Raw genomic sequence first — 11,704 nt, forward strand, 5'->3', positions numbered from 1 at the left:
AATTCGGGCATTTTTTATCAATTCGCGTATCTTATTATGTTCGCATGTGGTCGTATCGGATTATACGTATATGATTTTCTTTCTGATTGACTAATTTGGTATTTATTTATAAATAGTCTTTAGTACCTCACGTGAAGCTTTGCATTATTGAATCACTTATCAGGATAAAGGCTATTGTAATTAATGATACGTAGGTATCTTAAAGTTTCTAGAAACATTTTTATTTCAGATGATGAGAAATAGGTATGCTAACTACGACTCAGGATGGTCAGGATCTAAATTGTTAACTGTATTTACTTATACAATACTTATATCGGTACAAATCATCATTCACACTGCTGGGGCACAGGTCTCCTTTCAATGAATGAAGGGTTTTAGGCCAAGTCCACCATGCTGAGAGGGTACATAAGAAGGCAACCCGACTGTCAGATGTTTTCAGGCTGCCCGAACGGTACAATAATAACACAGGTATTATTTTGCAAAAAGTTACATGGTAGGGCCCTAATATAATAAAATTTAATTTTAAGTTAAAGACTATTTGAATTGATATTTATTTGCAAAATTTTGGTAAGTGATGTTAGGATTATACTTATCGTATACATACATACAATGGTATCTAGGTATGCAATTATGTACTTAAAAATACTAATTGTTATTCATGTTATCTCAGATAGTCTAATAAGTGAACTCATGTTATTGTTTTCACATTAGCGGAATTCACGATTAATTCTAAGATAAAATTTGAATTAATTTCAGGTCATTTTCCTTCTGGTGCCGGCAGAGATAATGCAGACTGAAATGAAAATAACGTATATTACAACATTACGTATACTTACGTAGTAGGCTATTCGTTAAGTCAATATTTGTGCGTATGGGGTAATATCGAATGATGACCTTCTAAAAAGGTTCGATAATGGACCTAGACCTCATCTACAGATGTCCTTCATCAGCTTCTTCAAAGAAACCCCGTGTTACGAGTACTTATAGGTACTATGTATTATCATTTTATTTTTAGTTTTGTGCAATTATCTACAAAATTAAGTATCTCTGCTGCCATTTATATTCAACCTTACCTGAGGTCCAACATGTATGGCCAGATGCATGTCTTCGCTATTATCAGGTATCAATATGTCAGCTTTCCCATCCTCTTGCACAGTAACTGTAGATCCTGTGCATTTGTCACCTTTACGCGTGCCTGTTATGATGTCACAGTATCGTCCAGCAGGCAGACCAGTCTAGAAAAACAACATTATCAGCAAGTGCGTCCAGCAGGCAGACCAGTCTAGAAAAACAACATTATCAAAAAGCCTTAAAAATCCCTATCTAAATATCGAAACCCAACAGTTGCCGCTACACGGGTTGGTAATAGACGTAAATAAACGTAATTATATCGCTATTCACCATAAATACGGCGCTGTGAATGGCGGACGCGCATTACACAAGTTTATCGAGGTCGATAAAGAACCCGTGTAGTGGCCGCAGATAAAATAAATCTTTTCGTCGAGCCTACCTGTAACGTCTGATTCAAATCCTTATCGTCAAGGTTGAAAGCTATGAACCCTTTGTCGCCTCGACTGAAGGCGATCTGGTTGTGACCGTTATCCCACCAGTTTTCCACTCCAGTGCCGCGGACTTGATTCCTGAACGCCACCATCTGGTAGATCTGTCGCCAGCGATGCTCGCATAGCCAGCCGTTGCCCGCGCATGTGTTGTCCTGAAGGGAATTGGTTTATGCAATCGAATCCAGGGGTAGGACGATTAAAGGACTGGGTGTCACTCTCTGAATCGACGAACGAATGAACAAGAATGGCCACGCCATCAGCATGCTTAATAAATACAACGAGATAGTTGCAATGATCGGAAACCTCGGGAAAGCAAATCTGCAAATTCTGGTTCGTTCGATTTAGAAAGTGACCCCCTTGGTACACAGATGAAGCTAGACAGGTAGCTGAAACAGGGTGGATGAGTAAGGACAAGGACAGAGTGATGTGGTTCTCCGTGCGGACCACACAGGTCCACGATAGAAAAATGACGTGCTAATGATGATGATCCAAATCAAGGTCTATAAGCAGCTAGAACTACGCTTCATAGTTTTCGGATCTCTTAAAATGGCATCTCTTTAGCCTTTTGCATCAATCCCAACATTTATTTGTGTTCTAACGCTGAGTTGCACAAAGGAACTTTAGGCTGATGTCGACCAAAAATGTATTGCTGCCTTACTTTGACAATTAGTATACAGATAGAAAGACACAGACGTCCGACATTAGCTTATAGTTCCTTTCTGCAACTCGGCGTAAGTATATCAATTTAATCCATCATTATCTCACCTCACCCATTACCTAAAAGTCAAACGAGTGATTCTTGAAACTGCAATCGATATCTCTTAATCAGCAGACAGTGTAGGTGTTTACTTACATAATTAATTATCGGTGATATGATGTTTTCTTGGTTGTCGCTGGGTGGGCCTTGCTCTTTGTTGCTGAAGTAATAGCTGCTCATGACTCGAGGCTCGCCGTAAGGATGGGCTAGCATGAAAGCTATGGCTCCCTGGTGAGAGAAATTAATTTACCTTGTATATTTACACTCGAGAGTTCTGATTTTGTTTAAATAGCCCTTTTTCTAACCCGGGATATTTAATCAGATTCAATTTATCTACACCACAGCGCACAGCAATACATCGTATCTTCCTCTGCAAGCATAACTTCGACATAAACGTCTATCGACATAAGCTACAATCTAACGCTGCCGCTGCTTTCGCCGATCTTACCTTATAAGCCCTATGCTCCCTGAACGTCAGCACATCAGAATCCCTCTGAGTGTCGTGGTTGTCCACGAAGGTCAGGGCAGTCTCACTTGGAGATAGCCCCCAGCCTTCTCCCCAGTTCACCAGCCATTTCAGCGCGTTCTGGCCACGAAATACTCTCGTGAGCTCGGTGCCGACCTGGGAAACGTTGAATTATGGATTAACTACTTAGGACTGATTTTTCAATAGCCAGATAAAAGTTATCTGGGGAATAATTCTGATGATGTCGCGTCTGAATGCTTGTTTTACACAGTGACCGTAACAATTTTATTCGTCATATAACATTTATATGACTATTTAAAAATCTGCCCTTAGAACAATATGTGTGATGTGCGTTGCGTTAGCACTGCGTCGACAGAGCGGTAACGCTCCGTCGTTCTATGTGGTTCTACTTATAAAACAAGATTCGGCACGGTTTTCACACGATACCTTGAAGTGTCGGTGTGATGGCAAAAAATTACAAACGCTACAATGAGTCATGCTACCCATGGTATTACTGGAACCCAGCGTTGAAATAAATGGCCTTTTAATACATACGCGTGGATTTTTGAATAATTCACCTTTGGATGACGTCTATTTGGAGAGTTGGGGAGTTCCTTAAGTTTTTTCATAATACCTACCTACTGGTTAGTTAATACTATTGGTGCTTACCCTAAACTCCGTAACGTCGCCCAATTTAGTATATTCATCAGGTTTTATAGGTTCGTTACCATAGTAGATCACTTCTTGGTAAATATAAGGCTGAGCGCCGGGTGGGAATCCAAATTCTGTGTTCAAGTTTTGTAGCCTCTTATAAATTTCACTTAAGTCCTGTGGCCACATGTGTTTTGCTGCGTCTACTCTGAAAATTTATTAGCTTCTCACTTCATTTGAAATATATTGTAGAAAATATAAGACTATGAAATATTAAGACACAGAAAAGAATATAAATAATTTAGCAAATTACCTGAATCCCGCCACCCCTAAGGAGACAAGGCGATTTAAGAACTCAACTATTTTATTTTGTACATATTTATGCTTATGGTCTAGATCTTTCAAGCCAACTAAATTGCAACTCCTCACCTAGGGTTAAAATGAAAAATAAATATTGTTAGTTACAAAATGGTGCTGCAGAATAAAGGTTGTGTCTTGTGTTGTGCATGTTGGATAATGGTGTTAAGATGAGCTGCTAACTTCAATGAAATATTATAGTAAAAAAGTTGACACTACCTACATGGTAAGCCGAAGTTAATAAATACAATTAATTCGACATTAATAGCAATTATGCGTGAAATAGCTACAGGAAATAACTTAATGTAGAAGGTAACATAAAGCATTCTGCAACTACAAAAAGATTATTATTATAGTTAGGTGCAATTGTAATATAATAAGTATGGTAATAACAGAAGCCTACATTTATGTTAGCACATAGGTAACTATATTCACGTTCAACATTACAATAATATCTACCTGAGGCCAGCAACGCCAAGATTAATCAAGTGGTTGAAAAATTCAACAATTTTATCACGCACATATTCTTCAGTTTGGTTCAAATCCTTTAATCCTACAAGTTCGCAGTCCCGTACCTAAATGGGCATCAATACAATGAGAAAGGTAAGGAAATACGTAAATAAAATAGCGTAGCTTCTGCTGAAATAAAGATTAGTAGTTACTTAGCCCATTCTGAGATCGATTTATTTCCAAAAAAAAATATCAGCCGATATCAGAGAATCAATTTTATTAAGTCCATGCCAGAGAGCATAATGAGGATTTGAACTACCTAGTAGTTCTAAATATTCACACTTCATCCTATCCGATTCTCAATCAGGTGCTTACCTCTGTAGCATTATTATAGTTCCCAATGCCGCAGTAAGGGTGATGGAAGTGTTCCCTTGTGTACGGGACCCCCGGGTACGAATGCTCAGAGAAATCCGCTTCACTGCCAGCTGTACCCACGTGCTCTGGGTTATCTCCCGTCATGTGGTTCACTACCACGTCTGCGTATATCCTGGGAAAGGGGGGTTCAGTTTAATGGTCAATATAGGGATTCTAGGTCCAGGTTTGTTTTTTTATACTAAGATTAACAATATACGAGCAAGGTGGTGTGTGTGAGTCAGTAAAGTGGCGGAAAGTCAGCGGGGACTTGTAAATTCACATGAATATTTTGAAGTCACTCGATCAGCACTGACTTGACTCGATTTCGGTGGTAGAAGTTGGAGTTATTTGTCGAGATGTTTCTTTTGCACTGACACTCCATCTAGTCCGTATTAAAATATCGTTGCACTCACCGCACGCCAACAGCGTTGCACCTTCGTGTCATATCCAGGAACTGTTCTTCATCACCTGACCTGGTCTTCAGCTTGTAGGACATCACCTGGTACCGCTCGTACCAGGGCCGCTGCCCGTCCTTGTGGATTATCAGGTTTTCTGATGGAGGTGAGATCTGCAATGGGGTTTATTTCTATAAAATACAATAAATAGGGCAAGCGAAAGCTATAAATATTTAAATGTGTAGGATTTTTTGCTACTAAAGTTCTGTTAAAGTGCAGTTTATTCAAATGCAAAAAGAAAAAGAAAAATTTAAGCTGTAATAAAAAAGAGAAGAAAGAAAGAGGAGAAATTAATTTAAAAAAAAGTGTTGCAATGACAATAACGACAATTGTATTGTCGTTATTGTCATTGCGTTATTGTTATTGTCATTCTGACTCGGATGGAGACCACGAACAGGCAAGCGAAAGTGGGACGCCCACCGGCGGCCTTTACTCCTGCACCTTTGACCTTGAGCGTTGGCTAACTAACTAAGTTATTGCTGCATCGCTCGTTAGATGTGAAGACAGTATTTATAGTTTATATAGATATGAATATAGTCTGAGGCGGACCCTAGACGTACAATAATATTTTGCAATATGTTGATTTTGCAATAAGATTGAATGGCGTTTTGAATCCAAATGACGTTTGCGCAATTTTCAATATTAACCCTAGACGATGAATTATATTGCACAATTTTCAATATTGTGCAATATAATTGATCGTATAGGGGGCGCCTGAGGCAAAGAAACCTGGCCCTTCTCAGGTAGTACTGTCATTGTGGGTTTCTGACCTAGACATTAGGCACAGACCTACAGTAAGACATATAACTAACCTGAACACCTCCATATCCCATTGGAGCGAGGAACCTTTCACACTCATCAGCTATGTCCTTCCATTTCCACTCGAACAAGTGGACGATAGTGGATCTATCAAGCAGTTGGTGGGTGCGACTGTGGTGGTCGCTAGTGACTTGGCCGAAAACGAACAGCCCTAATAATAGTGTGAAGAACATTGTCTGAAAAAAAGGTTTATTTTATCATTCATTATTAATATAAGCAGGGAGGTAGGTACCTACCTATAATTAAATAAGTAGGTACTTATATGAAAAATCTTGTACTAAGTAACTACTCGTAGACTACCCAACATAAGCATCAGAAAATGTGGGCATCTCTTCATATATCTTGTATACCTGCCTACATATTATAGTGTTGTTTTATTGACACGAAACTGATAAACTATTTAGAACAAAAGGTGTTCCTAATGACCCCTGAGTCAGACCATTTCGGTCTACCTCTTTTGCTATACTTCAGCAAGTTTGTAGCGGTCTATTGTCTAAGGTCGACGTTTATGTTTATTGGAGATGTCCTAATCCGAATTCTAAAATAGAATTTTTCAAAAACTTTGAAATTCCAATCCTAGGTAAGTTGTTTTATATGGTGTGAGTATATTTAATAAATTTATAGGTATTCTATTCTATTACTAGTTAACATATAAAAAATCCTTACTAATAATATTATAAATGCAAAAGTAACTGTGTCTGTATGTCTGGCTGTCTGTTACTCTTTCACGCCAAAACTACTGAACGGATTTGAATGGAATTTGGTATACATATGGCCTAGACCCTGGGAAAGAACATAGGCTACTTTTTATCCCGGAATTCCCACGGGAAAACTTTTTAAGGCGAAGCGTAGCTCGCGGGAACAGCTAGTATAATATAAATAAATGTAATAAGTACTTACAGAGCTAAACACACATTAAGTATTCTCTTATCAAGTGACCCCGGTAGACTGATTTCACGAACACATCTACACTTATAGAAACATGACCGTAACAACGATTACTGACCATTCATTTTAAATCACGTTTTCTATTATTATTTATCTACCTACATAATATATATTTCCACCTATCTACAGGGTAGCTGGACATGAAAGAACTTTTTAATACGTTTCGCTCAGAAACTATCACGTTTACATGCAAATGTTACAGTTGGACAGGTAAACTTAGGATTAACCGGCTGAACCTAAGATTAACCGGCAGAGGTAATATAATTATGTTAGAAGTACTTATCCTACACAATCAAAAACCTCCATTGATTAATTACTCAGTTAGGTATGTAATGTATTTTTTTTTATACCGTAATGAAAATATACCTATTATTATAATACGGTAATAATTATCGTCAAACTCAAAACATCTTTATTATTGGTCTAATTGTAACTAAACCTCACCTGTCCTGTAACACTTTTACTAACATCAGTATTGATATTTAAATGACGTATGACTTAAGTATATCTTCCTACCTATATTCACAGTATACTCGTAGTACAGTAAACAATGTGCAAATCCGTTGAAAACTGAAAACGTGGGTATTTATAGAGCAAAACATATTGATGTTAGGTGCTTCCTCTATTTTATAATGAATGGATAGACACAAAGTGCATACAACGCTTCCCCTCATTAAATACTTATACTTACTGCAATAACGTGTTGACAGAATGCATATAAAAGGATAAATATCTAGCGCAGGTAGCTATAGACTACGAGTATACTTAGATAATTCAGGATTTTATATGTACCCTTTCTATGAGGCAATTATGATTATTAATCCATCAATTGGGTACGTATCGTTTAGTTAGGGAGCCTTGCACCAAATATTTGTACGAAATTAAATATATTGCTGTCTTGCTCTGACACTATTTATTTCGATTAAATGTTTGGTGCAAGTCTCCCTTACAGAATAATATTTGTATGGATATAAGTAAGTAGGTTTTATGAAAAAATAAAAAACTTGTTTGCAGAGTAATATTTATTTAAAGGTCTTCCTAAGACCGTATTAAAATTCTTACTAAAAAAATACTTCTAGATCTACAGAATTAATGACTGAAAAGTTTGACACAAAGGACAATGTTTCCCTGAAAACTGTAGGTACACATTAGGTAGGATGTACCAACATTTAAATAGTTTATAAAATATATAAGTAGGTAGGTATACTAGGTATATAAATAAGTGATTTTATATTTTTTATAATTATATAGTTTTTGACCTATACCTATGGAACAAACAAATTTATTATGAATTTTATGATCATAATCAAATGAAGACAATAGAAACAGACAGATGTATAGAATAGGTAGTACTTGTACTATTTAAAAACAATAATCGTATACTTACCTATAACACAAAGTTGTACATTCTGTGATCATTATATGATTTTTCGGAACATTATAATACCTTTCTACAACACCCTTCATTTCATTCATTTAATGAATAATGTAACTATGCGAGAGGAAAGATAAACTGGATACACTTTTAACTTTCATTCAGATATTCGGCTGAGCACGTTTAAGTGTTTAATATGTACTTAGTGTACTTCTTTATATTAAAAGTTATGAACTAACATAAAGTAATATACAAAAAAAGATCTACAAATTATGTGTATTTTAAAATCGTTTTTGAATTTTCGATTAGGTACGTAAATGGTAATGTATTCACATATTTCACATACCTATTATCAGTCTTAGTAAAACTTAAAATACTTACTAATTAAATAAACATTTAAAAATATAAAAACTATTAACTTATAACCGAAGTAGGTATATCACCCCAACAGTAGTTAATAAAAATCACAACTTAAACGGCTGAACTGGTACTGCAGGTATGTATGTATTATATTTAGAATCGGCTGTTGTTTTGTACTCAAGCGTATTTAAAATAATAATTGAAAGAAGAGTAAAAAACTCGACGGTAGGTATGTGTCTACTTTTTTATAATAAAGACGAATTTTGGCGGGTCATTTTATGACCTTTGAGCACAGACCTAAGTTTTTTTTCATTAAAATACTGAAATTTTATACCTATTTGCCTCTCAAAATAACTGCGCTATACAGATTTATGGCGGAAATGAATAATCAATACATTATTACTAGTCTTTCATGACAGTTAGTCACCCTCTTTTGGCTTACTATATCACTTTAGCAATACCCTGTATGGGAACGAATCTTTCCACAGATAGTTCTATACATATACACCACAGAGCTGCCGCTACACGGGGTCGTATCGACGTAGACAAACGTAAGTTTATCACGAGTAAGTTTATGACGTTCGAATGGCGTAGTGATTAGTGACCCAGACTGCTATGCCGAAGGTCCCGGGTTCAATTCCCGGCTGGGGCGGATATTTGTTTAAAGAAAGATATTTGTACTCGGGTCTTGGGTGTTGATATTTATTTATATTTACATAGTTTGTATCTACCTATGTATTTGTGTAGATATATCAGCTGTCTGACACCCATAACACAGGTTCTACTCTGATGTACAAGCTAGGCGCTTGGGGTCGGATGGCCGTGTGTGAGATGTCCCCACATATTTATTAATTAATATTTATCAAGAATCGCTATAAACACGGCGCTGTGACTGGTGGAACGCGCATTACACAAGTTTATCGCCGTCGATAACGACCCCGTGTAGCGGCAGCAGTTTACTGACATCTGCCCCATTTACATGCTGGCCTAGGCGGGGCCTACCACGGCCATGAAACTTACTATTGTTCCTATTGGCACATCATAAGATTCCATAATCCAAGAATAAGTACAGTGCCACAAACTTATCTGTACCGGTGACAGCTCACACAAATGTCTAATATTTCTTCATTCTATAAGATTTTAAGTTTGCCAGTAGTGGTAATTCGCTCTTGTGGTTTTAATAAACCCATCTAATCTATACCTATCAATATATATATATAATATAATTCATAAGTAAATAATGAGATATGGATCATTTTAGGTTACTCTCACCGGAACAGATAAGTTTGTCGCACTATAATAAAGAAAACGTATGATAGAAAAAACCACATTGACAACAGAACTGGGCCAAGGAATTTTCTATTGTTCCAACAGATCATACGTTTTTAAATAATTATAACAATATTATAACAGTATTATTATACAGAGTATAGACATACTGATCTGAAATCTTATAATAGTAATGTAACACTGAACCTGTCACCCGGGAAATCAGGAACAATAAAAAATCTACGAGTATAAATATATAAACTTATCCCAAAACGGCGATATGGTTCGCAACCTATCACGTGAGTACAAATGTGCTGCGAAAATTGGGTGGCTCGCTTGTGAGCCACCTCTAACTACCCCTTCGGAGATTACAGTCGTGAGTGCATATGTATGTATTATGTATGTATAAATATATAAATACTTAATATCATGAAAAATATGAGTTATTTATTAACTACTTATAAACCATACTCTTAAACCATAGATTCTATTACTTTGATGTACATCTTAATTACGAAGATTCTACGGTATACGCATATACATCCATCGCTACGTTAAATTTCCATTTAAAAACACTGGTAAATATATCAAGTTAAAATTTCGACATAAATTTAAACAGTTTAGTTTTTTTTTATCTTTTATAATCTTTTTTTTGCTAACAGTTAGTAATAGTAATTTAATATAATAATAGATTAAATACGTTATGTTTAATGATGCGAAGCAGCTTTGCTAAACAATAAACGAACGAGATAGAGTATCACATATAAGCAGCCTCCCGGGTCACTAACCAGCAGCGGAGAAAAGTAACAAATCTTCCGACCGAACTATTTCAAAGTGAAAGCTCAGTTGCTAAGGGTCAATTCAGACGTACCACAACCACACCACAGCCACAACCACACCACAACCACGCGGTGTGGTCGGGCGTATATTTTGTATTGACAATGAATAATCCAATTCACACGTGCCACATTTAGCCGTTGTTATCGACCACCTGTGTAATACGACCACATCGCAACCACATCACAACCACATCGCAACCACAACGCAACCACATCGCAACGGCAACGCCACCACGCGGCGGCGGCACCGCGGCAACCTGTTTTCCGTATTAACTGCACACGACGACGTGGTTACCACATCGCAATGACAGCGACAACGCAACCACATCGACATTTTGTCGCTGCCACAACGCAACTGCAAAAAGCCGCTGTCACACAATTCACACGTAACCACAGCTGGACCACATTTTGTCGCTGCGACGTGGTGTGGTTGTGGTACGTGTGAATTGACGCTAAGTGAGATGTTTTTTGTCGAGACGTTTCTTTGGCACCGACATTCTATCTGGTTCGTTTATTGTTTATTTAAGCTCAGCAGTAATTAATACTTATAATAATCCGCAATCCACGGTGTATGGTTATTTAAATATTTAAAATCCTTAAACAAAGTTTTCAATAGTTAACTAGAACTTCTATTCTTGACATTAAATCATAATTGGGACTTAGTGCCAATTTCTCCATAGTCGGTTAGAGCATAACCAGGTATTAGTGGTTGACTTTTGACACATCTGTCAAGAATTTTATATGGAGATAACGTATAATTGATTAACCAATCCCGGTCGGTTAGATAACCGACAATGGAGAAATTTGCACTAAAACTTCTACTCTTGACATGAAATCATAATCGGGACTTACCGTTACAAAGTTGGGAGGTGTTTATAACTCGGTTCAGCTAAGATGATTTCTACAGAGTGTTGCAAAAACTTTTGTTCTACGAGTTTTAGAAATTCTAGAAATAATAACGTTTTTGCAACACCCTGTATAA

At 36.9% G+C, this 11,704-nt stretch overlaps 1 protein-coding gene across 2 annotated transcripts; it reads right to left on the bottom strand.

Annotated features, from left to right (window-relative positions):
• Positions 1-326: 326 nt before the first annotated feature.
• On the bottom strand, positions 327-6,139 carry LOC105380331 (alpha-amylase B). Of its 2 annotated transcripts, none has more exons than XM_048622379.1 (10): positions 5,925-6,139; positions 5,071-5,225; positions 4,619-4,790; positions 3,750-3,865; positions 3,455-3,644; positions 2,768-2,941; positions 2,416-2,547; positions 1,511-1,714; positions 1,074-1,235; positions 327-793 (listed from the first exon to the last, which is right to left on the bottom strand). In XM_048622379.1, exons 1-10 carry the CDS (start codon positions 6,102-6,104, stop codon positions 758-760), a joined length of 1,521 nt encoding a protein of 506 aa, XP_048478336.1. In that variant the 5' UTR covers positions 6,105-6,139; the 3' UTR covers positions 327-757. The 2 variants fall into 2 exon arrangements, with proteins under 2 accessions (XP_048478336.1, XP_048478335.1); XM_048622378.1 differs by lacking the exon at positions 3,750-3,865 and adding an exon at positions 4,253-4,368 and having other exon boundaries at positions 329-793.
• Positions 6,140-11,704: the final 5,565 nt, after the last annotated feature.

This window comes from Plutella xylostella, chromosome 8 (genome assembly GCF_932276165.1).
Source record: "Plutella xylostella chromosome 8, ilPluXylo3.1, whole genome shotgun sequence".
NCBI classification, from domain to species: domain Eukaryota; kingdom Metazoa; phylum Arthropoda; class Insecta; order Lepidoptera; family Plutellidae; genus Plutella; species Plutella xylostella.